The sequence below is a fragment of the Schistocerca americana genome, chromosome 4 (genome assembly GCF_021461395.2).
Source record: "Schistocerca americana isolate TAMUIC-IGC-003095 chromosome 4, iqSchAmer2.1, whole genome shotgun sequence".
In the NCBI taxonomy this organism is placed as follows: Eukaryota; Metazoa; Arthropoda; class Insecta; order Orthoptera; family Acrididae; genus Schistocerca; species Schistocerca americana.
In genome coordinates, this window is record NC_060122.1 from 341,665,136 (window position 1) to 341,690,224 (window position 25,089).

General features: G+C 40.1%; 1 protein-coding gene across 1 annotated transcript in view; it reads right to left on the reverse strand.

Annotated features, from left to right (window-relative positions):
* Window positions 1–25,089, reverse strand: part of LOC124613219 (trypsin-like) — an 81,762-nt gene that overhangs the window by 23,549 nt on the left and 33,124 nt on the right. Inside the window, exon 4 of the mRNA XM_047141892.1 lies at window positions 5,043–5,184. Coding sequence (XP_046997848.1) covers window positions 5,043–5,075 — 33 coding nt within the window. The 5' untranslated portion in view covers window positions 5,076–5,184. The remainder of the gene's footprint in view (window positions 1–5,042; window positions 5,185–25,089) is intronic.

Below are 25,089 nucleotides of genomic sequence, written 5' to 3' on the forward strand. Positions count from 1 at the left end.
AAGACACATTGTGCTGTTAAGTGAATTTGAAAGGACCAGGAAGATAGCTGTTATTGCGTTTACTTCCGTGAGATGATGTAGAATCTGTGCTTTGAAGTGCGGTGTGATATGAAAGACGTGTGACATTCGACATTTGTGTGTGTGGGAACAGGTGTATACCCCACACAAAAGAGCGAAACAGGTTTTAAATGTGATACACACATCACCAACACCATCTGAGTAATTTTATGACAATTGTAATATGAAGCATAACGAAATTTAGCAATATTTCTTATCTGTTTACTGTTCTTTTCTTACAGCATTCACAGATGTCTGAAAATGGTGCAATGAAGGAAGCTGGCATAATAACCTACATTGGCTTATTAAAATTGATTCTCCTTTCCGAACTTCTGTGTCATTCTGTATTACATTCTTTTCTATGTATTGGTAATATACGACCTCCTGATATAACTGGTTTAATGGCCTGCTTTTTCTAATAATTCTCACCACAGGATACTGATATTTTTATGCCCCAGATGCAAACTCAATGCTGTGCCAGCAAACCTAGACAGCTTTACATATATCATTTTGAGACGTAAATCTTCTTCATTTACTCAGTCTGAGAACTTCTGCTGGGATTGCTTAGATTAGCACCGGTGATAAAGGGCCAGTTTTCAACTCTGATTTCTCATAATTGTGATGGAGCCGCATGGGAGCTGTTGCATCGACGTACATATTTCTCACTTTATTTTCTTCAATTGAATCAGTGCTTCGTTTCTCAGGTCGTGTTGGGTTAGATGTGTAAAAAGATATCTCAAAACTACTCGAGTAATTTCATTCATAATTATCAAAGCATCCATAATGCTTTACCCATTTCTAAAGTCAACTTATTAATATGGCAGAATAAAACCCGTCTTTTGTGTGTAGCTGACATTTTAGAAGATCCTGTTAAATTACTAAGAGAAGACTAGTAGGTCTGTAGTTTCTGTGCTTTCTCTATCCTTTTTTATAAAGTAAATGTTTACAGCACGATAGTAGGTTGTTGGATATTGTCTCGTTTCGACGCTCTGCAAAATCTTTTCTTATGACTTTCATCCACTTTTAGTAATTCCGGGAGAACGGCCATCATCTATATTGGTCTTCATTTCATTCCTGAGTGACTAATAATGCCATATACTTTTCTATCTGGAAATATTTTGTGTTTCCTCCTTTCGTCAATCAGTTAAATCCCTTTCTCTAATACTCTCAATTTCTTTACAGTTAACTGTCTTTCACCCACGTATATCCTTTCAACATCGACGATTACGCTTTACAGAGCTGCCCCTACATCTTTGTTGTAATTACCAAGTGTGGAATTCATCATTGCAGCATCTACAACGGCAAAAGCTTCACTTGCACATAGATACTAGTTCAATATTCCTCATTGTTTTACTCTGATTATCCTCAACAATTCTGTTCAATTGCAGCCCACTCTTCCTCATAAAATATGATCTGTGTCTATATCTTCTCCAATATCTGATTTCTGCACCACGATTAAACACAGCTCTTATGTTCCAGTTTCTCAGAGCGTTTACAGCGTATCCTCCTCCTCCTCCTCTTATGACTTTTCAGCTGTAGTTTCCGATATTAGTGAAATGTATTGCATGAGTTGAGGAACTCTCTCTCCTTTCATTCTTACTATCGAGCCTTTTTTCTAAGGTAAGTGACTTCTGCTGCTTAGACTACTACAGGGTTCCAATACCCATGATTATTAGATTTATATCTCCTTTGTATGATAAATTATTCGTTCACTTTCCCCACACCTCTCTCTGTCTCGTCATCTGCTCCTTGTAACGTTAGCACATATACCTGATCTATTGTTGTTAGCACTTATTTGATTTCGGCTCTAGGGAGAATAATCCGTTTGCACAATTGTTCACAGTTTCTCACTTATTGCCCTACCTTGCTACACGAAAGAAATCCTCCTTTGTCATATCATTCACTGATATTTTTTATGTTACCCCATGTTCGGCTCGTCCCTGCTATATCTAGTTTTATCGTCTGCATTTAACTTTTCATATTTCCTGATTTACGTTCCTCTTAAACATTTATGATGTTGTATGTTCCAACTCATGGAATGTTACTTTTCGTTGGTATACCGTTCTTCTTCTCATCATCAGTTCCCCTTGCCAGTCCTCTCCATGTCATCCGAATGCGAACCCCCTACATATAACCAACCAACCGAACAGTGACTGTTTTGGGATCTTTGGCCGATGGAGACACATAACATCTTCTGTTAGCCTCCAAATATCGAGTGGATATCATTTTTCCACTCCTTACTGCATTCTAATTCAGTTGATTCTTCCTCTTTCCGGGACTTTGTCCCATTCAAATGGCACGATAGTGGTCTGCGTGTCTGTCCGCTCCGCAACCCTCAATTTATATTTTCGTTCTCACGATAATGGTGACTTCTTACACCGGAAATTTTCTACTGCCATAGCTGATATATTTCTTCATTCCAGAATGAGATTTTCACTCTGCAGCGGAGTGTACGCTGATATGAAAATTCCTGGCAGATTAAAACTGTGTGCCCGACCGAGACTCGAACTCGGGACCTTTGCCTTTCGCGGGCAAGTGCTCTACCATCTCAGCTACTGAAGCACGACTCATGCCCGGTACTCACAGCTTTACTTCGGCCAGTATCTCGTCTCCTACCTTCCAAACTTTACAGAAGCTCTCCTGCGAACCTTTCAGAACTGGCACTCCTGAAAGAAAGGATATAGCGGAGACATGGCTTAGCCACACTCTGCTGCAGAGTGAAAATCTCATTCTGGAAACATCCCCCAGGCTGTGTCTAAGCCATGTCTCCGCTATATCCTTTCTTTCAGGAGTGCCAGTTCTGCAAGGTTCGCAGGAGAGCTTCTGTAAAGTTTGGAAGGTAGGAGACGAGATACTGGCAGAAGTAAAGCTGTGAGTACCGGGCGTGAGTCGTGCTTCGGTGGCTCAGATGATAGAGCACTTTGCCGCGAAAGGCAAATGTCCCGAGTTCGAGTCTCGGTCGGGCACACAGTTTTAATCTGCCAGGAAGTTTCATATCAGCGCACACTCCGCTGCAGAGTGAATATCTCATTCTGGAAACATCCCCCAGGCTGTGGCTAAGCCATGTCTCCGCTATATCCTTTCTTTCAGGAGTGCCAGTTCTGCAAGTTTCGCAGGAGAGCTTCTGTAAAGTTTGGAAGGTAGGAGACGAGATACTGGCAGAAGTAAAGCTGTGAGTACCGGGCGTGAGTCGTGCTTCGGTGGCTCAGATGGTAGAGCACTTGCCCGCGAAAGGCAAAGCCCCGAGTTCGAGTCTCGGTCGGGCACACAGTTTTAATCTGCCAGGAAGTTTCATATTCCTTCATTTTCTGTGATCTAATCCACAAATGACGACTGCTGGATATGCAACGTAAGGCTCCAACGCCTAGATCACGTTGCATAGACGATGCGTATTAAGTCTTAAGAATTCTAAATTAAGACAAAATTAGTATTGAAAAGAATGCCACAGTACATACTATTAAGTAGTGGTCCAAACAATCACAACAGTAATGCTATCACACTGACGGAAAGAAACGCGATACCAAAAAATAATTAATTTCGTGTATCAAGTTTCTGGAATACATTTGTCTATGTAACATTGCTAGATTGCACCTTAATGTAAGCGGAAGAAAAGCCATCACAAATGTGAAATGCTGGTACATTAATAACCGGTGTAACCGCCAGAATGTTGACTGCATCCATTCGAACGTGCATGCATTGTGTTGTACGGGTGCCAGATGTCAGCTTGTGGGATGGAGTTCCATGCCTGTTGCATTTGGTCGGTCAGTACCGGGACGGTTAATGCTGGTTGTGGATGACACTGGAGTTATAGACCGATGATGTTCCATATGTGCTCGATTGGAGACAGATGACACGATCAAGCAAGCCATGCCAAATGGCTCTGAGCACTATGGGACTTAACATCAGTGGTCATCAGTCCCCTATGACTTAGAACTACTTAAACCTAACTAACCTAAGGACATCACACACATCCATGCCCCAGGCAGGATTCGAACCTGCGACCGTAGCAAAGCCATGCCAAAATGTATATATAATGCAGAGGACATTGGATTACAACAGCAGTATGTTGTCGTGCGTTATCCTGTTCTCATATGAAATCGCACCTCAGACCATAACTCAGAGTGTGGGTCCAGTGGGTCTAGCACACAGACAGGTTGGGTGCAGGTCCTCAACTGGTCTACACAGCCAGTTTTCATCAGAAAACACAGCGGAACTCCGTCCTGTCCTCCAGTGACCTCTCGCTTGACGCCACTGAAGTCGCCAAAGGGGGTGGTTTGGGGCCAGAGGAATGTACGATACAGGGCATGTGGCTCGATGTTGTCTTCGAAGTAACCGATTTGTAACAGTTTGCTTTGTCACTGTGATGCCAATTTCTGATCAAATTGCTGCTGCAGGTGCAGCAAGACGCGTATTAACCGTAAGTCAAACAATGTTCTTCCCTCTGGATAGTCCCACGAGTACGCGCGAAGTCCGGTCTTCTTGTTACGTTACATTCTCCTGATCATTGCTGGTAGCTTCATGTACAGTGGGTACATTACTGCGAAGTCTTTCTGCAATATCGCAGAAGGAACATTCAGCTTATCGTAGTCCTATTACAGAATCTCATGCGACCCTGTGAGAGGTTCGCAATTGCGTCTTTGTAGCCTCAAAGGCCCCCTTCACTAACATCAACTCATCATGTCCATCTCAAAGGTAACTAACGCTCATGACCGTTTCAGTTTATATTTAAAGCAAAACTAATTTGCATCCTCAAAGTGGTGCAACCAGCGCAACCCTCATTCGGCTGGCGCGGAATCTAATTAGACATCATCTTCGAGATGTAGAAACACGCCTGCTAGTTTCCATTTCTGTTGCACAACTCCTTCTTGGTGCTGCAGTTTTTTTTAACTTAGAAACAATAAAAATAAACTTGTGAGGAAGACTAATTGCTAACAGTATGCTGTATCCCAGGAACGAAAGAGGGCTATGGAAAGGGTAGAGTTTACCTTGAGCAGGGCGATGTCGTTCGTGTAGGCCATCTCATCGAAGCTGTCGTGAACGATCACGTCGGTTACTGACACCACCACGCCAGAGTCGGCGCTTGACTGGGTGGTGCCGGCGTGGACGTAGATTGCCTCCACGGTGTACCTGAAATAAAAAGCAGTCGTCTCCATCTCTATGCTGCTAAAGGATTGTTTGACGGTTCCAAAAACGAAAATTTAAACAGATTTTCCAGTCAAATTAATGTTGATAGTTTCTTTAAATCTTTTAAGACGTACAGAGATTAGCGATGCCTCAAGAGACGGTTAAAACTGTTGGGTTAGCTGAAGAGCCAACACCGCGTTACTAGAGGAGGCCGAAATGCACGCGTTTTAGCTCACGCAGGTGGGTGTGAGGAGGGAAGGACTATACTGACGTCAGGTCTGGAACATGACAAGGAATGAGAATTTACAAAGCGGACGTAATTAGTTTGATACTTAAATTTAATCCATTAATGATGAACGTCGCTCTTGACGGTACATGATTCACAATATCAATATCAATAGTAACTGAATATGGCGCCTTGCTACGTCGTAGCAAATGAGGTAGCTGAAGGCTATGCTAAACTGTCGTCTCTGCAAATGAGAGCATATGTGGCCAGTGAACCATCGCTAGCAAAGTCGGCTGTACAACTGGGGCGAGTGCTAGGGAGTCTCTCTAGACTAGACCTGCCGTGTGGCGGCGCTCGGTCTGCAATCACTGATAGTGGCGACATGCGGGTCTGACGTATACTAACGGACCGCGGCCGATTTAAAGGCTACCACCTAGCAAGTGTGGTTCTGGCGGTGACACCACAAAAACAAACATTCTTACGGAAGCTGTTTGGTATCTGACACAGAGGTTTCGTTGTGTAGAATATTTCACGTATTTTGCTGTTCTACTATTTCATAAGAGAAATTTTCGTAGCTAATTGTACGACTGCGAATGACTTAAATGCTGCTGATGGAAAGAATCATCCAGATAGACTGCCACAGCACCATAACGATATTTGCGCTAAACGTGCACAAACAGATCAGTTTTCCAAAATATATTATTCACTATAGTCACAAACTACAAGCCTTACCAGTATCGTTTTTGTCTTAATCTAGTTTTCATGCACCATGTATTATGCACTCGACTTCTTCTAAGCTATGCACGTAACAGATCACTCAGAACTGACAGCAATTGTGCGAGCGAAGTCGTTGTTAGTATCAGATAAGTACTATAATTAAACACTTGTACTTATCATATCACGGAACCAAATTAGCGACATTTATACAGCAAGAATAGTCATTCAGTCATGTACCATTTATATCAACATGTTAGTGGAATACTAATAGTTGCGCCAGTTTAACGCCCAAGTGAAACAAACAGCAGCGACACAATCCAAGTATAGAGGGCAAATGTGTTACATTTTATATAACTCATGTCGCCCTCGTATGGCTTTATTAATAGGATACTCTTATTCGTATTACACAGAGATGTGTGTTTCCCTCTGAGATGCTTACATAAAAATTTTGACCACCTTTAATAATTTTCAACTATTTTCACAGTAAATTCCTAGAACTTTACCTACGTATTGCTGAATTTATTATTTTTTTCGTTGTTGAAGTGTCAGTATAAAAGTAAGTATAATTTTTTGTATGTAAGTCCAACATTTTCCGGTGGAAATTGATATAACTTGTAAATTATGGAATAACTGATTTCAGTTTTAAACTACATCTTAAAGAAATTTTATATTTTAGTTCTTTTCAGTCTAACGGACTTTTATTGAAGCTACAACAAGAGAATAGAAGTAGTTCTTTGTGCTCTCACTAAAAGCTTTGAAAAATCTTACTAATTATCGGTAATGGAAAGAGTTTTTTCTTTGAATTTTTAGAATAGCAGTGAGATTAAGAAATCTGTCACTGCTACAGAGGACTGTCAATGTAGAACTTATTTTTAAAGAAAAAACAAACAATTTCCATCATCCCTAGGTGTAAATTTCTTTTTAAACGTCTCACCAAGCGCCTGTAGGAAAGACAGGTAACTAATGTCTGAAAAATAGAGGAGACTGTAGGCGAAAAAAAAAAGTCGCTTGTGTGGAATAGCATTCTCGAACTGGCTCCATGAGCCTAAACAGTCAAACTCTGCTCGTGTTCATCAAACGTACTTCCTCGTTAGCCTTTTAGTCAGAGCCAGTTGAATGCCCCACTGCAACGCCTCAAACATCGGCCAGCGCGCTGCCAGGTCCGCAGTGTCAGCAAACACTGGCGCTTCCACTTGAGGGACGTTGCGTGTTCTCTCGTCGCATAAGCGGCCGGTCTATCTATTATGCCACACCAGGCCATCGACCCAGCTCCAGGTGTTTCAACGCTACGTCGATACTGGGCGCCTTCCGCAGCTCTCAGATTTAAACCAGCAGAACCAGCCCATCAGCGAGTCATCCAGCTGGACCATCCGATGACGCGTAGCATGTGTCGGTCGTCGTCGCATCTATGACACCGTCTCTACCGGGCCGCAAAGCCAACAACTGCTGCCTGAGTGTCCTGGTCAGCCCTTGAAGTAACTGTGCCTCAGAAGTACTCAGACGGAAAAACGCTTATAGGTTATGCTGCAATTGCAAATTTGTAAATCATCCAACGGCCTCCGATGCCTACCCCGTGCCTAATATGTCAGAGACATAAAAAAGTCTGGGGCAATGCCGTTACTGGCCACCTTATATTTACTCAGCGCTGGCACGAATTAGAAGTGGCACCAGAGGATCGGCCTTAAACAGCATTTTTAGTCCCATCTGGACACTTCCAGTGTCGTCGGTTCCCTTTCGCTCTGAAAAAAGCGCCACTGACTTTCTACCGGTAATAAGACTTGGGTCTAAGAGGTCTGAAACCAAAGCAATGTCTAGTACATCTAGATGAGATAAAAGTGCACTCCAGGGACATCCAGGGGCATATGGTGCGTCTGCTGAAGTCGCGTGGAGCACGGATGACCCTCAGCTCAGAAAAGTCTCACTTTGTAATGCAGGAGCTCCACTATCTAGGTCACATTTGGACAGGGTGGGATACGTACAGACCCTCCGCTTATGCAAGCAATAAAAGAAGTACAATCATATATTGGGATTGTGAATTTCTGTAGAAAATATACTCCAAGATTTCCAGAGGTAGAAAGACCCCTTGCACATTTGTTAAAAAGATAGGTGTACAATTTAACTGGACTCCGTATTGTGAAGAAGCATTTCAGTGATTAAAAGAATTACTAACTACAAATTTCTGTTTTCATTCTTCCAGACTATCGAAAACAGTTCATCTTGTACTGTGACTAGAATAGACATGGTCTCAGCTGTTTTCTGAGCTCACAAGTGGATGGGAAGGAACACCACATAACGTATACTTCCAGGCAACGGAAGAAGCTATTCAACTACGGGAAAGGACATGGTGGCAGTAATTTTTGCTGTCACATGTTTATGTTGCTATCTGCATGGCAGGTGTTCTCAGGACACAACAGATCACGCCTCTCTAAAATGTCTTCTACGATTAAAGTATCCAACTAGTAGGCTAACCCTCTTTGCCCTAACGCTTGGCACATTGGATTCTGTGTTATTGTATAACCTGGGGAACGCTGACGGATTAACACGCAAAGTACATCTCATAGAATCCATAAGAATTAACCTGGAGAGAGGCGCAGAGCTCCGGGCGCCAATCCAGTTGTCAGCGATGAATAGAAAACGTGAAGTTCAGCTCTGATGACGGAGTGCTTTACAAGCGAACACGGTGCAGTACCAACCTGTTTACGGAACGAAGTGTTGAAGCGAGCCCATAATTTCATCTTAGCTGGGCGCAGCAGACGACGAACCACGGACCGCCGGGTTGCGGAAAATTACTGACTGCCACAGAGGAAACGCTACTTTGAGCACTTCGTAAAAAACTGAATCCCTTGCGTTCAAAGAGCCGAACTGAGTCGCCAACGAATATCATTGCCAAGACAGCCTGATCCAGAGAAACGTTCCTAATTAACTGACCTCGACTTTCTTGGCCCTTTCGCTCAACACCAGCAGGAAACTAATATGTACTAAACATAAGTGATCACTTTCCGTTTTACTTGACCATGATCGCCACACCAAACCCACAGGCAGACACAGTGCATCACACTTTCGGTAACTGTTTCGTACTTAAATTCATCACATCAGAATCAATAACAACAGACCAAGTCAAGAACTTGAAACATGAACTGTTCAAACAGCTATGTCGACTATTGCGCGTTAAGAAGTTGCGAACAAGCACCCTTCACTCGCGAGAGAACGGTCAACAACAGAGAGAGAGCATAGGACATTGTGCAAAATACTAAGTCATTATGTGAATTGTAGCCGATACAACTGGGACACGCTATGAAAACATATCGTGAGGTTGTGTAATTCAAAACTCCATGAAGACGCGGGTCTTTCACCCTTCGAGGTACATTTGAAAGATAAATGCCTTCCCCCTTAGAATTATGTCAACGTACTCCAGGGGAGGATGTATCATCTCTTCAGGACATTACTAAATGGCTAGAGGAGATATGACATGACGCTAAAAAAATGAACTCGAAGACTAGGAACACAGGAAAACGCTCACAATAAACAAACAAAATTACGCAAACATCATATCAAGCAGTAAGTTGTGCTACTTAACCCTCAAGTTCCGGAAGGGAAAATTAAGAAGTTGATTCCGCGGTACTAAAGATCCTATTAGGTAGTCTAAACGACATCCGCCGTTAATGATAAACTCCCTATCCAGATCACTGCTGTCCATATGAGCAAAATCGACCACTTTCATGGTGATCCAGAAACACTGCCTCAATTGTCGGCAGCTCCTTCCAAAGGACGAAGAGGACTGGGTAAAGGAAGTAGAATCCAGAAAGGTATAAATAAGCCAATTACACAGAGTGTAGCTGAGATTGTTCCAACATGCATCCATCTTAAGAGCATAAGGTGGTTTCACGAACTGAATGTCTGTAAGTAATTAGCAATTACGTGCTACGGTTATACTTACGATGTGTTATTTCTGTGTGAAAGGTTCACAGGAAATATTTGCTTGTAGGTAGCAGGTTAGAGTACTATCAATGCAACAGTAGCGTGTCTAATTCAGATCAATTACTGTGATTTAAATGTTAGTGCGGAAGTAGATAAGAAGGTATTTTGTAAGTTGGTTGTGAAAGACTGACTATATGTGTGACACTCTTTGGGGTGTAACTTCAAGGTTGGAGATTCCTTATAACGGGCATTTACTAGGTCAGTTCAGTCACTTAAGATGATGAGAGATTTGAGAAGGTACTACTCTCCACTATGGAGTTACTGCACTCTTAAGCTGGACAATTCACTATTCGCCCCGCAAAGCGACTACGCACCGTACATGAATAACGCGAATATACTATGTTTCTCTTCGAGAACCCAGTAATTAAATCTCACAGGGAGATTTTTACAAGTGAAACCGATTTTTTCCGTAAGATAGGGACACATTGACTGCACTCAGTACCAAAACCGATTGCAGCTATTGCCACCTACTAAGACAAAGCACATTTCGGCAGCGCTGAGCCCACATGGCTAACAGGTGGGGACTGCAAATGAACGGTACCCAATGCGACATTTCAGGTTCCACTTTCCGCTTACATGCCACCATTATCGGGACCATAACTTGTGGCGAAACAAACGCTGTATCACTGTAAGAGGAACAGAAGCCGGCGAGTGTGCCAGCGCATAGCTCAGTTCACTAATACCTGCGCCACGTTGTCATAACACACCTGTACTTAAAATACAAAGGTTTGCACCAAGATTCAAGAGTGAAATTAAAAGTTAAAATAACTTTTCCAAACTTCGGCAGTGTATGCTTAAGTATGTTAATGTTAACACTGTAAAGTCTCAGAATGTTTAAATGAATGTGTTAGTCAAACTAAACGATCCGAAGAAATAAGGGACACTATATAATAAAACAAGAAAGTTAAGAACTGATCAGAAAACGTAAATGTATGTCACAATTAAAAGTTACAGGTCTCAACTTGATCAGAGCCATAATTTAGTTAAAATCGGCCTTTTTACGAAAAACTGAAGCCGCTAAATATCAGACTCAGAAAGCTGAAAATACCTATGTCGCCTCAGTTGCATATAAAGCCTTAAATATACGTCACCACTAAGCTACCTTTATCAGTTTTCAAGTTATTTACTAAAAACCAAATTTTGGACGAAATCGTAACTACCCATGGTAGATTAAGTATCATTTGTATTTTTAAAAGGCTGTTCTATTTATAGCACTCAATTACTTTCATTAAATAATATTGCCGTACCAAGTTTCAAGTCTCTATTGTAAATAAAAAAAGGTTACAAGAAATCTTTAAAGAGGCAATTCAGAGGCCATGCTCTACTGTCAGTTATGTTCTAAAAATTCTAGCCTGCCAAGTTTCAATGCAGTATAACTAAAGCTTTTTCAATAACTCAAACAAGCTTAACACTATTTATATAAAAATTAACAGATCGTAAATTGTTAAGCGACAGAGCTATCAATCAATACGTATCCGAGAAAGGGTGCCATGTACATACCAATACCTGCGCCTATGGCGGTTGGTGACAGATGATCTGTTTGGCGGTTCACTGCGCCCCTGCATAAATACATCGAAAGACCTAGTAGTAGGACACATGTCGCACCGAGATATCAAACTCTCCGCGTCGGTCAAATACCCGCGCGCGTCGTGTCTCGGATGACGCCAGAGCTGGGCGGACTTGAATGCGCTTTCAGTGAAAATAGCAAGTAAGCATGCGAGGACTGTACACCGCCCTGGACAGCTTGGATTTCACGTAAGTAACTGTTTATGTGCCGCCCGCAACATTGACAAAATCGCGTGGCAAGTGGCGAGATTATTTTCGACTCTTAAGGGGAGCAATTAACTTTTAGAGATTAGAAATCAGATCGATAGACCATTTTACTTGGAACTTCCCGTAGAGGTCATCACTGAACGGTTAGTAGTGTTGTTTCCGATAAGAATGGTAGTTACAGCACTAAGACTTATATTCTGTGCATGTGAACTTTTACAGAGTATATCGATCAGTTGGAAAGTAAAACTTTTGTTTATAGCCACAGTTCGTCATCCCGCTGGCTAAACCGCACGTGGGAACATCTTCTTTCAGTGAGCACAAAGAGTAACGTGGACTTGCAGACTGGAAATTATGGTCAGTGTTTTCTCCATCGTCTTTTGGCTGACCGCAAAAATAGTTTTCAGCCTCTTATTGACGACGAGTTAGATGGAAAGCACGCAGAGGCAGTTTAAGGGTCCTTCCATAATGACAAAACGAAGTAAAGACCATTTGAATATTACTCGCCGCCCCATTTATGGTGCATCCATTGAGAAACTGAACTGTGAAAGTGATCGGTACGAAACAGAGAACTCGGTGGGAACTAACAGGCATAGGAAGTGAGATAAGCCTATAGCAGCAGGAGAACAGTGTTATGATTTTTTCGCGAGTGTGGAAGCTAACCTGTGAATGTTAGCCACAGTAGCTGTGAACGTGACGTAAGGAGATAAGAAGACGACACTGCGTTACAGCTATCGCGGGCGCTCAGGTTAGACAAAGACGGCACATCGTCTCGGAGCTGCGTGGATCTGCAAGTTTCCTGTAAGCTATTGCGCGCGCTCAGCGGTGCCTTTGTCCCCTTCGAGCTACTGCAGTAGGCTACACCCACCACCATAACTTCTGTCGCTACCTGCGTTACGTCGCAGCGTGTTGCATCGCATCTTCTGGTACACGGCACCGGCATCGCTCGTTCAGGACAAGTAATTAAGTCAATAGTATTTAAAGTATTTGTTAATTGCATCTAAGAGGCTATTAAAATCTACCGGAAAGTATGATGAAAAATGTGAGGTGGAACCAGTATCTATCGATGAATCCTCAGAGTTAGAAAATGAAATTAAGGAGGTTGTTTCTGTATACGTAATACATCCAAAATCCGTAGGTGGTTTATCAAAAGTAGAATCGGAGGTATATTTCAATATTATTACGAAGTTAGGACCAATTTCCAATGATGATGTAATTGAGGTTGAAATCGAAAAAGGAAAAGTGGAATTAATGATGTTACCACATGATGAAACTGAGTTCAATATTTCTGAAATTTAGCCAAGTCATGTAATGCCTGGAACTCCTTTAAAAACGGTTGAAATGCCAAGTGGCAATGTAGAGGCACCAAACTGGAAGTAGTTACTCAACTATAAGATGGTATATAGTAGTAGGTAGTTAAATGGTAAGATTCATCTAGTAATAAAGAATTAAGGAATGAAATTAACTCAAAACTCAACAACTTGATCTATAAAATTAATTCTACCCACCAAGAATTGCAAGTCAAAACAGGGCAACAACTATCTACAGTGCATAGTATTTTCAAAACCGAAATTGGTGAAGTTCGTAAAGATTTGAAAGATGCAGATATTCTCGTGGAAGGGAGGTACTCAGAAAAAGAATAGGCAATGAATCCAAACATTGCTGTAATCGGTTTGAGGCAGTAACTAATCGCGTAAATGCTTCTCAGGAGGATATGACTGTGTAATATTATGTGAGAATTTTGATAAAAAGTCCAGGCAGTAGAACTACTAGTAGACGAACTAAATACTAGTGTTGCTGACATAGAAAATGTAGTAACGTATGGTAGCTCTTGTAATACTACTGTACAGCACGGTGCTTCAGCTGGCACAGCTTTTATCGTATGTTGTCAATTTGTACGTTTTGGTTCACAGTTCTGGAATGATTTTGAGGATGTTTTACCAACGTGAGAAAATGTCAGTCATAAGACGTTATTTGTCAGGAGGTGCTTTGCGATAGTCAGCTGACTTTGTAATTAGATTCAAAACTCTTTCTGAAATTAAAAATGCGTTTATTAGTGAGTACTGTTCACGCAACAAACAAAACGGTGTTTACTTTGAAGCTGTAAAAGGATTACTCCTGGTTGTGGATTAGCTATAATTTCTGACAGAAAAGATTGAACCAGATATGATGATCATAGAACTAGAGGATAAGCTGCCTTGGTAATAGAGGACGAGATTTATATCCGCACCCAGACAGAACGTGAGTACGTTCATCGAATATCTGGAGCGAGTGGTAAGAATAGCTGCTGGAGGTGCAGGTTCAGAATAATAATAGCTCCTCTAACTGTCGTATAAACAAGCGAAATAATGAGAGTCAGAATGTGAACGTTAGAGGTATGGAAGTTCAGAATACACGACCTAATTGTCATGGTCAAAGCCATGGTAGAGTAAGAGGAGATAGACAGCCACCGTGCTTTCACAGTAATTGTTATGAAGAAGGCAGAAATATAATGTACTATTGAGACAAGACCGAGAGCAGATACTACGTGATTTATTTCTGAATCGACTGAACTCAATAGGCTACGGTGAGAAATCAACTCCCGTCTATGAGGGAAACGGTGCTCTACAGGCGGAAACAGTCAACACAACCGGCAACAACGATACAAATCACAGTCACTCAACGCACCAGACCGATAACAGGGATGATGAAATAGAAAAATACCACTCTCATTATGCCGTTGACAGCATTTTTGATTCACTGGAAAAAAGGAGCAAGAAGGAAAAAGAAAATACTACAGATAGTAGAGATGAACCAGTTAAATGGTTTGAATCAGATGAGGAAAAAGATTAAGTAAAGGCTTACATCTACACCAATGATGGCAATCTGAAGGCTGAAGTTTCGGTGGAGGAAGTGCAGTTAGTTTTTTAAGGTTTTCAGGAGAAGGAGATTTTAGATGAAGCGGGTAGGAATAATAGGGATGACATAAAACTTATTAGATGTTTTGACTTACCACAAACTGTACAAACAGATCACACTATCATAGACAGCAATGTTGCGCAGGAATGCAGTTGCTCAAAGCTAGAGAATAGTTTAGGTGACGTACAGCAAACGTAAGACGAAGAAATCTTCAAGTGCTTTGATTTAAAATTGGTCGACAGATTGGAAAAGCCAGCTGCAGATGTAGAGGTTGATGTCCCCTTGAATCTAAATATAAATGAACTTGCAACTAAATAAAATTACTTTAGCTGGAGACAGATTGAAAAAGATTTATTAGAAGACTTCGATGTGAAACCTGTAAAAACTACAGTAACTCACCCTATTATAAAAACTAACATCTGAGGAATAACAGTGCATTGTCTTACTGATAGAGGCAGCGAAGCAAGCGCTTTGTCCAAAGCATTCTTTGATACTATTCCAAATAAAAAAGAGTTAATTCTCATTAAAATAAGCGGTTTAAGAATAATAGGTGATACTGGACAAGTTTCTAGAACAGTACAGCACGAAGCTTTGATATCAACTGGTATAGGCAACATAATAAAAGATCATTCGTGTTTAGTTGCGTTCAAGTTGTCCAAATGCTGACTGGTGGCACAGACCTATTAACTAAATATCAAGGAATGATTGATGCGAACAGCGCAACTTAATGCTAACTTTAGCAGATTCTTGAGTGACCACAGAGCCTTTCATTGGAAATTATGTGCGTAGAAGTAATGAAGCATGGGAACTGCCTATTAGAGTAATGAGGACTAAGAGATACTTGTAGAAAGTTACTGAAAGATGGCATCTGCCCCAACTAGTTTCAACATTGGTGAACTAGTATTAGCAAAAACAAAACAAAAATCCAAGAAAATTACAACCGCAACAAAGAATTTTATGCATTTTTATCAAGGACCATTCAGAATAATGGGTAAGCCTCATGTAATACGCGAAATGACAGTAACTTGTACCGGGACATTCTCCTCTAGCGGCACACCACGAATTCCTCTCCTGTGCCAACCTCTTCATCTCAGAGTAGAACTTGCAACTTTCGTCCTCAATTATTTGCTGGATGTATTCCAATCTCTGTCTTCCTCTACAGTTTTTACCCTCTACAGCACCCTCTAATACCATGGAAGTCATTCCCTCTTGTCTTAACAAATGTCCTAACATACTGTCCCTTCTCCTTATCAGTACTTTCCTCATACTCCTTTCCTCCCCGATTCTGCGATGATCCTTCTCATTCATTACTTTAGCAGTCCACCTAATTTATAACATTCGTTTGTATCACCACATCTCAAATAATTAGATTCTATTCTGTTTCGGTTTTCCCACAGTTCATGTTTCACTACCATACATTGCTGTACACCAGACATAAATTTTCCGAAATTTCCTCCTCAAATTAAGGCCGATATTTAATATTATACTAGTGGCGGTTAAAATTGCTACGTCACGAAGTTGCGTGCTACAGACGCGAAATTTAAACGACAGAAGAAGATGCTGTGATATGCAAATGATTAGCTTTTCAGAGCATTCACACAAGGCTGATGATCCGTTACAGCCATGCGGATAAGATGTCTGTCATCTCGACTGCTAGTGATACCAGGCCGTTGGGATCCAGCACGGCGTTCCGTATTACCCTCCTGAACCCACCGATTCCATACTCTGCTAACAGTCATTGGATCTCGACCAACCCGAGCAGCAATGTCGCGATACGATTAATCGCAGTCGCGATTGGCTACAATCCGACCTTTATCAAAGTCGGAAACGTGATGGTACTCATTTCTCCTCCTTACACGAGGCATCACAACAACGTTCCACCAGGCAACGCTGGTCAACCGCCATTTGTGTATGAGAAATCGGTTGAAAACTTTCCTCGTGTCAGCACGTTGTAGGTGTCGCCACCGGCGTCAACCTTGTGTGAATGCTCTGAAAAGCTAATCATTTGCATATCACAATATCTTTTTGCTGTCGGTTGAATTTCGCGTCTGTGGCACGTCATCCTCGTGGTGTAGCAATTTTAATGGCCAGCAGTGAATTTGTCCAATGATTACCTGTTTATCATCTGCGTTTCTTCTTGGTGAACCAATTTTAATGGCCAGTAGTGTAGCAGACTTCTCATGTCCAGGAATGCCTTTTTTGCCATAGCTAGTCGACTTTTGATGTCCTCCTTGCTCCGTCCGTCATTGGTTATTTTACTGCCTAGGTAGCGGAATTCCTTAACTTCATCTATTTCGTGGCTATCAATCCTGATGTTAAGCTTCTGTATGTTCTCATCTCTACTGCTTCTCATTACCTTCGTCTCTCTTCGATTTACTCTCAGTCCATACTGTGTACTCATTAGATTGTTCATTCCGTTCAACAGATCAAGTAATTCCTCTTCACTTTCACTCAGGATAGCAGTGTCATCAACAAATCGTATCACCACAAATTTTAATCCCACTCCTGAATCTTTCATTTATTTCCATCATTGCTTCCTCTATGTACAGTCTGAACAGTAGGGGCGGAAGGCTACATCCTTTTCTTATACCCGTTTTAATACGAATACTTCGTTCATGGCCGTCAACTCTTATTATTCCCTCTTGGCCGTTGTACATATTGTATATGATCCGTCTCTCCCTATAGCTTACCCCTAATTTTTCAGAATTTCGAACATCTTGTACCATTTTACATTGTTAAATGTGTTTTCCACGTCGACAAATCCTTGCTTCCATTATTAACCGCAACGTCAAAATTGCCTCTCCCGTGACTTTACTTTTCCTAAAACCATACCGATCATCATCTAGGATTGAGGATGTCAATTTTCTTTTCCATTCTTCTGTATATTATTCTTGTAGGCAACTTGGATGTAGGAGCTGTTAAGCTGATTGTGCGATAATTCTCGCACTGCCGTCTTCGGAATTGCGTGGATGATGCTTTTCCGAAAATCAGATGGCATTTCGCCAAACTCATACATTCTACACACCAACGTAAACAGCTGTTTTTTGTCACTTCTCCCAATGATTTTAGAAATTCTGATGGAATGTTATCAATCCCTTTTGCCTTATTGGATCTTAAGTGTTCCAAAGCTCTTTTAAATTCTGATTCTAATACTGGATCCCCTATATCTTCTAAATCGACTCCTGTTTCTTCTTCTATCACATCAGACAAATCTTCCCCCTCATACAGACTTTCAATGTATTCTTTCCATCTGTCCTCTCTCTCCTCTGCGTTTAACTGTGGAATTCCCGCTGTACTGTTAATGTTAACACCCTTGCTTTTGATGCCACCAAAGGTTGTACTGACTTTCCTGTACGCTGAGTCCGTCCTTCCGACAATAATTTCTTTTTCGAATTCTTCACATTTTACCTGCAGCCATTTCGTCTTAGGTTCCCTGCTCTTCCTATTTATTTCATTCCTCAGCGACTTGTGTTTCTGTATACCTGTATTTCCCGGGAAATTTATGTATTTCCCCCTTTCATCAATCAACTGAAGTATCGCTTCTGTTACCCACGATTTCTTCACAGTTACCTTCTTTGTACCTATGTTTTCCTTTCCAACTTCTGTGATGGCCCTTTTTAGAGATGTCCATTCCACTTCACCTGTACTGCCTACTGATCTATTCCTTATTGCTGTATCTATAGCCTTAGATAACTTCAAGCGTATCTAGTCATTCTTTGGTACTTTCGTATCCCACTTCTTTGTGTATTGATTCTTCCACACTATTGTCTTAAACTTCAGCCTACTCTCCATCACCACTATATTGTGATCCGAGTCTATATCTGCTCCTGGGTACGCCTTACAATCCAGTATCTGGTTTCGGAATCTGTCAAGCCGTCCCAAGCCCATATTCTCCTGAAACCTTTTCTTCTACTCCTTCCCTTACAAATGGATTCCAGTCTCCAATGGCTATTAGATTTTCATATCCCTTTACATACTTTATTATCCTTTAAATACCCTCATACGCTTTCTCTGTCTCTTCATCTTCGTCTTGAGACGTCGGCATGTATACCTGAACTATCGTTGTTAGTGTTGGTTTCCTGTCAATTCTGATCAGAACAACCGTGTCACTGGACTGTTCACAAAAGCACACTCTCTGTCCTACCTTCTTATTCATAACGAATCCTGTTCCTGTTACACCATTTTCTGCTGCTGTTGATATTTCCCTATACTCATCTGACGAGAAATCATTGTCTTCTTTTCACTTCACTTCACTGACCCCTACTATATCTATATTAAGCCCTTTCATTTCCCTTTTCAGAATTTCTAGTTTACCTACCACGTTCAAGCTTCTGACATTCCACTTCACTTCATTGATCCCTACTATATCTACATTGAGCTCTTGGATTTCCCTTTTCAGATTTTCTAGTTTCCCCACTACGTTCAAGCTCCTGATTCCACACCCCGACTCGTAGAACGTTGTCCTTCCGTTGATTGTTCAATCTTTTTCTCATGGTAACCTCCCCCTTCGCAGTCCCCTCCCGGAGAACCGAATGGGGGACTATTCAGGAATCTTTTGCCAATGGAGATATCATCATGACACTTCCTCAATTACAGGCCAGAAGTCTTGTGGATACACGTTACGTGTCTTTAATGCAGTTGTTTCCATTGTTTTCTGCATCCTCATGCCCTTGATCATTGCTGATTCTTCCGCCCTTAGGGGCAATTTCCCCATCCCTAGGACAAGAGAGTACCCTGAACCTCTGTCCGCTCCTACGCCCTCTTTGACAAGGCCGATTGCAGAATGAGGGTGACTTCTTATGCAGGAAGTCTTCGGCCGCCAATACTGATTATTAATCAAAATTTAAGCAGCTGCGTGATTTGAACCCGGGACCCAACACGTTTTGATTATGAATCCAAGAAGCTGGAAAGCATACCCGTATTATTTTTCGAAATTCGGACAGATCAGTATTATCTCAGTGGCATTTATCAAACTTTTCATATAATTTAATGCATAGTATGTTATATTTCAAGCTAAAATTATGAATATGAATTACTTTATAAAATGTTTTAGTTTCGATGTTATAATCAATTACCATTTTTGAATGCAGGGTTAAAATAATTTTTCCTCGAAACATTTGAAATTACGAGTTATTGGCACCTCTAACATTTATATTACTACTTAAACAATTCTGTACAATCTTTATTTCTGGATTCTTTTATGAAATAATAATTGAAATTAATAATGTACTGAACGCTTGTAGAAATTCATTTGTCAGGAAAAATTATAAACCGTTTGGAATATTGTTACTTAGTCTGAGTGTGAGAGGCATAAGTATGCCTCTGATGTGATCAGATGTACTTTTGTATTTTTGTGTGAACAATGTAATTTCGGCTTCGTTAATGTGAAAAATGAAAATACTCTATGATATACGAAAATGTGAGAAAATATATTTATGTAAAACAATACTGCAAAAAAATGTTCTAATTTATTTATTACTTAAAACTAACTGTGAGGATCTGATGTGACATTTAAATCTTCAAGAATCAGTCCCCAAATAAGAAGGTCAGGAGCCAACTCAATATGACAAGCTAAGTAAACTAGAAAGTTTACTGTAATATTCCCACCTCTCAAACCGTTGCATAGGATTTTCGTTACATAGGATTCTGCTTAATGTGGACAATTGATAAAAGTAGGAAGGAGGGATGAGGTCACAAACTATTGTATTCTATAGGGAGTCTGCACTCTTTGGCAGATACACTCACTATTTGGTAGGCTCTCCAATCCCAGAATGAGGAAATTGTATTTCCCTTTCAAGTTCCATTCTTTTCTTCTGTTCTGTCTACGGTAAGTAAGGAATATATGCCTTCATGTAGTCATATGCTATTAGTTGGTAATAGCTTCCTAGTAAGTAAGAATGATTGCTAAGACCCCATGACGACTTGAAAGAGATTTGAAAGGTTGTTTGCAATAGTAAATTATAGGTGTTGAAACAACAGTGGGTAACTTATGATCACCAGTGACTTAAAAGTAATGGCTAAAGTAAACTAATAATAAGTAAGATTCAGGATGAATATTAGTAACAACAAAATACTGAAACTTTTGTTCAAGAAAAGTAATTGGAGATGGAACTTCCTACAATCTGAAAGAATAAACTCTGTATAAATGAATAAATTTCGTGATGGAAGTTAAGTTGTCTTTAAGTGAGAGAGAGAGAGAGAGAGCAATAAAATGGAGCCAACAGCGGCAAGCCAAAGCGCTTTGCTTTTATTTAAAGGAGGTGTGTGTAAATGGTGTGAGGATCACACCCAAAAAATACTGTAAATAATGAGGTCAGTAGGCTGATGAAAATAAAAGGGAGAAATAAGCGTCGACATATGTAGAAATTAAAATATATGAACAAATGACAATAGGGAGATATAGGAGTAATGAAGTCAGTATGCTGATGTGGAAGGTAAAATAGTGGAAAACTGATGTGTAATTCCCTCACATCTTGTGAAGGGTTGAGAAACCCGTAATCTTACGTAAGGCATATGGTCAATCAACATATAAATATTGACACATACAGACAACAATACAGACAAACGAATGTTTTTAGAAATGCAGGTTGAAGAGTATTTGCATGTTATGATAAAAACAGCAAAGTAATTGCTGTGAACAAATAACTTCTTTAGCATACTAATCCATACGATAATTGAGCCATATGAAGACAGAGCATACAAAATTTCCTCGAGATTATATGTAAAGGAACATCTAAGGTAATGAAGTAAAGAAGAAAAACAGGCTCCTGCAAGGTTAGTGATTTAAGCTCAAGAATGAAGTAACTAGTACAAGTGAGCTAGAGTAGCATCACGATTTTATGAAGCAGCGCATTGCTAATAATTACATTGAAAAAGTTAGTGATAGTTGTTCAAATAAAAAGTTTTAAAAAGAATATATTTTTTTGACATTTTCTTAATTAATTACTTAAATTATAGAAGAAAAACAGAATATACAATGTGTTTCGCCCTCCATTATATTTAAGTTGAGAACAGAAGCCTAGGCTATACTGACTGTTCCTCAAGGATACAGAGGCCCCACAAAAGGCAGCCTACAACCGGCATGGCAATGAAAGTGAGAAGGAGACCAACCATAATGACTTCTCTCCTTTACCTTTTTGTAACAGAGTGTCGAGGAGCACACCAACCACAGCGATTTTCCATCCGCTTCCTAAATTGTTTTAATAAAATTGGTTCATAAGGACACACACCACAGCCCCTACAGTTGTGAAATGAGTGTGTACTGAAAAACTATAAGAGATCGAAATCATTTTGTGTGCTTCTCTTTCAAGTAAATACCGATAACTGTGAATCACAAAACTAATTTTGAATTAATCGAAAATTTTATTTCATCTTCCTATGTTATTTCATGTACATGAGTTATTTCATATGGGAGTAGTATTAACGAAAATTTATGTCAAATAAATTTCATTAAAATATGAGTGCTATAATAATATTACTTATTTGTAAGACATAATTTCGTTGGAATGTATGTTTTTCACAAATATATTAAAGGGCGGTAAGGTGAGATAAGCGCTGAATCGTAGTAAGAGTTACAGATACGAGAGAGTGTGTTGGGGCTTACCCCAGTTCACTAATACCAGCGAAACATCTTCAGAACGTGGCTGTACCTAACATACAAAGGGACGCACCACAATCCAAGAGTGAAAATAAAAATTTAAATAACTTGTTCAAACTTCGTCTGTGTATGTTTAAGTGTATTAATGTTAGCATTGTGAAGTCACAGAATGATGAAATTAATATGTTAGACAAAATACACGGCCTTAAGGAGAAAGGTGGCTCTGAATAATAAAAGTACAGAATACATTAATATATGTCACAATTAAAGGAAATAGGTCTCAACTTGATGAAAGCAATATTTTGGTTACAATCGATGTAATTATGAAAAACTAAAACCACTACATATTAGATTCAGAGGCTTACATCTTCAACACTGATGGCAATCTGAAGGCACGGGTTTCAGTGGAGGAAGTACAGGCGACTTTGTAAGGTTTTGAGGAGACAGAGGCTTTAGATGAATGGGGTAGGAATAATAACGATATCAGGAAACTTATTAGCTGTATTGGCATGCCACAAACTGTAAAAGCAGATGACATTATTATAGATAGCAATGCTGCACAGGAATGAAGTTGCTCAGAGCTAGAGAATATTTTAGGTGCAATGCAGCAAACGAAAGAAGAAGAAGTCTTCAGGAGGTTTGATTTAAATTGGTGGACAGGTTGGTAAAGGCTGCTGCAGATGTAGATGTTGTTGACCCCTTGAATCTAAGAGTAAATGTACTTGCAAATATACAAAATTACTTTAGTTGGGGACAGACTGAAAAAGATTTATTAGAAGTCTTCGGTGAGAATCCTACTAAAACTAGAATAACTCACCCCACAACAAGGACTAACATCAAAGGAATAACACAGCACTGTCGTATTGATAGCGGCAGTGAAACAAGAACTTTGTTGCAAGCATTCTTCCAAATAAGAAACATTTAACTGTCATAAAAATATGTTCTTTAAGAATAATTGACGATACTGGATAAGTTTCTATACTAGAACAGCACAAAACTTTGATATCAGCTGGTATATTAACACAATAATAGATCTTTCTTCATCAATCGCTTAATGGTTTACGAAATGCTGATTCACACAGACCTTTTAACTAAATATCAAGGAAAGACTGACTTAGACAGCGCCACTTAGTGATAACTTTACCAGGTGCTGGAGTGACCACAGCTCCTTTCATAGGAAACTATGTGGGTAGAAATAGTGAAGCATGGGAACTGCCTATTAGAGTAACGGGGAATAATGGATCCTTGCAGGAAGTTACAGAAGGATGGAATGAGGCAAAATCTGCCCCCACTAGTTTTAACGTTGGTGAACTAGTGTTAACCAAAACAAAAGGAAAATCTAAGAAAATTTCAATGGAAAGAAAGAAGTTTATGCATGTATATCAGGACCCATTCAGATTAATAGGTAAGCCTGTTGTAATACCCAAAAAGTAAGAGAGAGGTAGGTAAATCGGCCACCTTTCAAAATTGACAGTAACTATTATATTCTGTATGGAGTCAGGCACTATTTGGCAGAGACACTTTCAAGTTTCATTCTCTTTACCTATTCTGGCTATAGCAAGTAAGAAATGTATTCTTTCATGTTGTACATACGCCATTACTTTGTAATATCTTCCTGGTAAGTAAGAATGTTTCCCAGAAATGATGACTTACAAGAGACTGTGAGAGGTATTTGGCAATATTAACTTCTATCTGTTGCATTAACAAGGGATAACCCACGAGCATCAGTAATAGAAAATTAATGGCTAAAATGAACAAACAAAAAATAAGTTTATTTTCCATTCGATTTTCATTCTCTTCATCTGTTCTGTCCACAGTAAGTATGGAATATATGCCTTCATGTAGTACCTATATATGCTATTACTTTGTGATAGCCGGCCAGTGTGGCCGAGCGGTTCTAGATGCTTCAGTCTGGAACTGCGCGACCGCTACGGCCGCAGGTTCGAATCCTGCCTTGTGCATGGATGTGGGTGATGTCCTTAGGTTAGTTAGGTTTAAGTAGTTCTAAGTTCTAGGGGACTCATGACCTCAGAAGATAAGTTCCATAGTGCTCAGAGCCAATTGAACCATTTGAACATTGTGATATCTTCCTAGTAAGTAAGAATAATTCCTGAGTTGGATATGCCCCTGCGATGACTTGTAAGATATTGTGAGAGGTAGTAAATTCTAAATGTTAAAATAACAGTGGGTGACTTATAATCACCAGTGACAGAAAAGTAATGGCTAAAGTAAAGGAACAATAAATAAGACTCACATTATGTATTAGTAGCAACAAAGTAATGAAACATTGGCTTAAGAAAAGTAATTCGAGCTGGAACTTCCTACAATTTGAAGGAAGAAAGTCTGTATAAATTAATAATTTTCATGATGGTTGTAAGGTTGTCTGTAAGTAAGAGAGAGTAATAATATGGTGCAACAGAGGAAAGCCAAAATATTCTGCTATTAACTGACGGAGATGTGTGTAAGCTGTGTGAGGATCACACCCAAAAACTACTGTGAATAATGAGGTCAGTAGTCGGACGAAAACAAAATCTAAGGCAGATGGTCAATCAACAGATAAATATTAACGCTTACAGACAACGATACAGACAACAATACAGTGTGTTAAAAATCCAGGTAATAAAAACGGCTTTTTAATTGTTCATATAACGAAGCAAAGTGACTTCTGTTGAATAAATAACTTCTCTAGCATGCTAATCCATACGATAATTGAGCCATATGG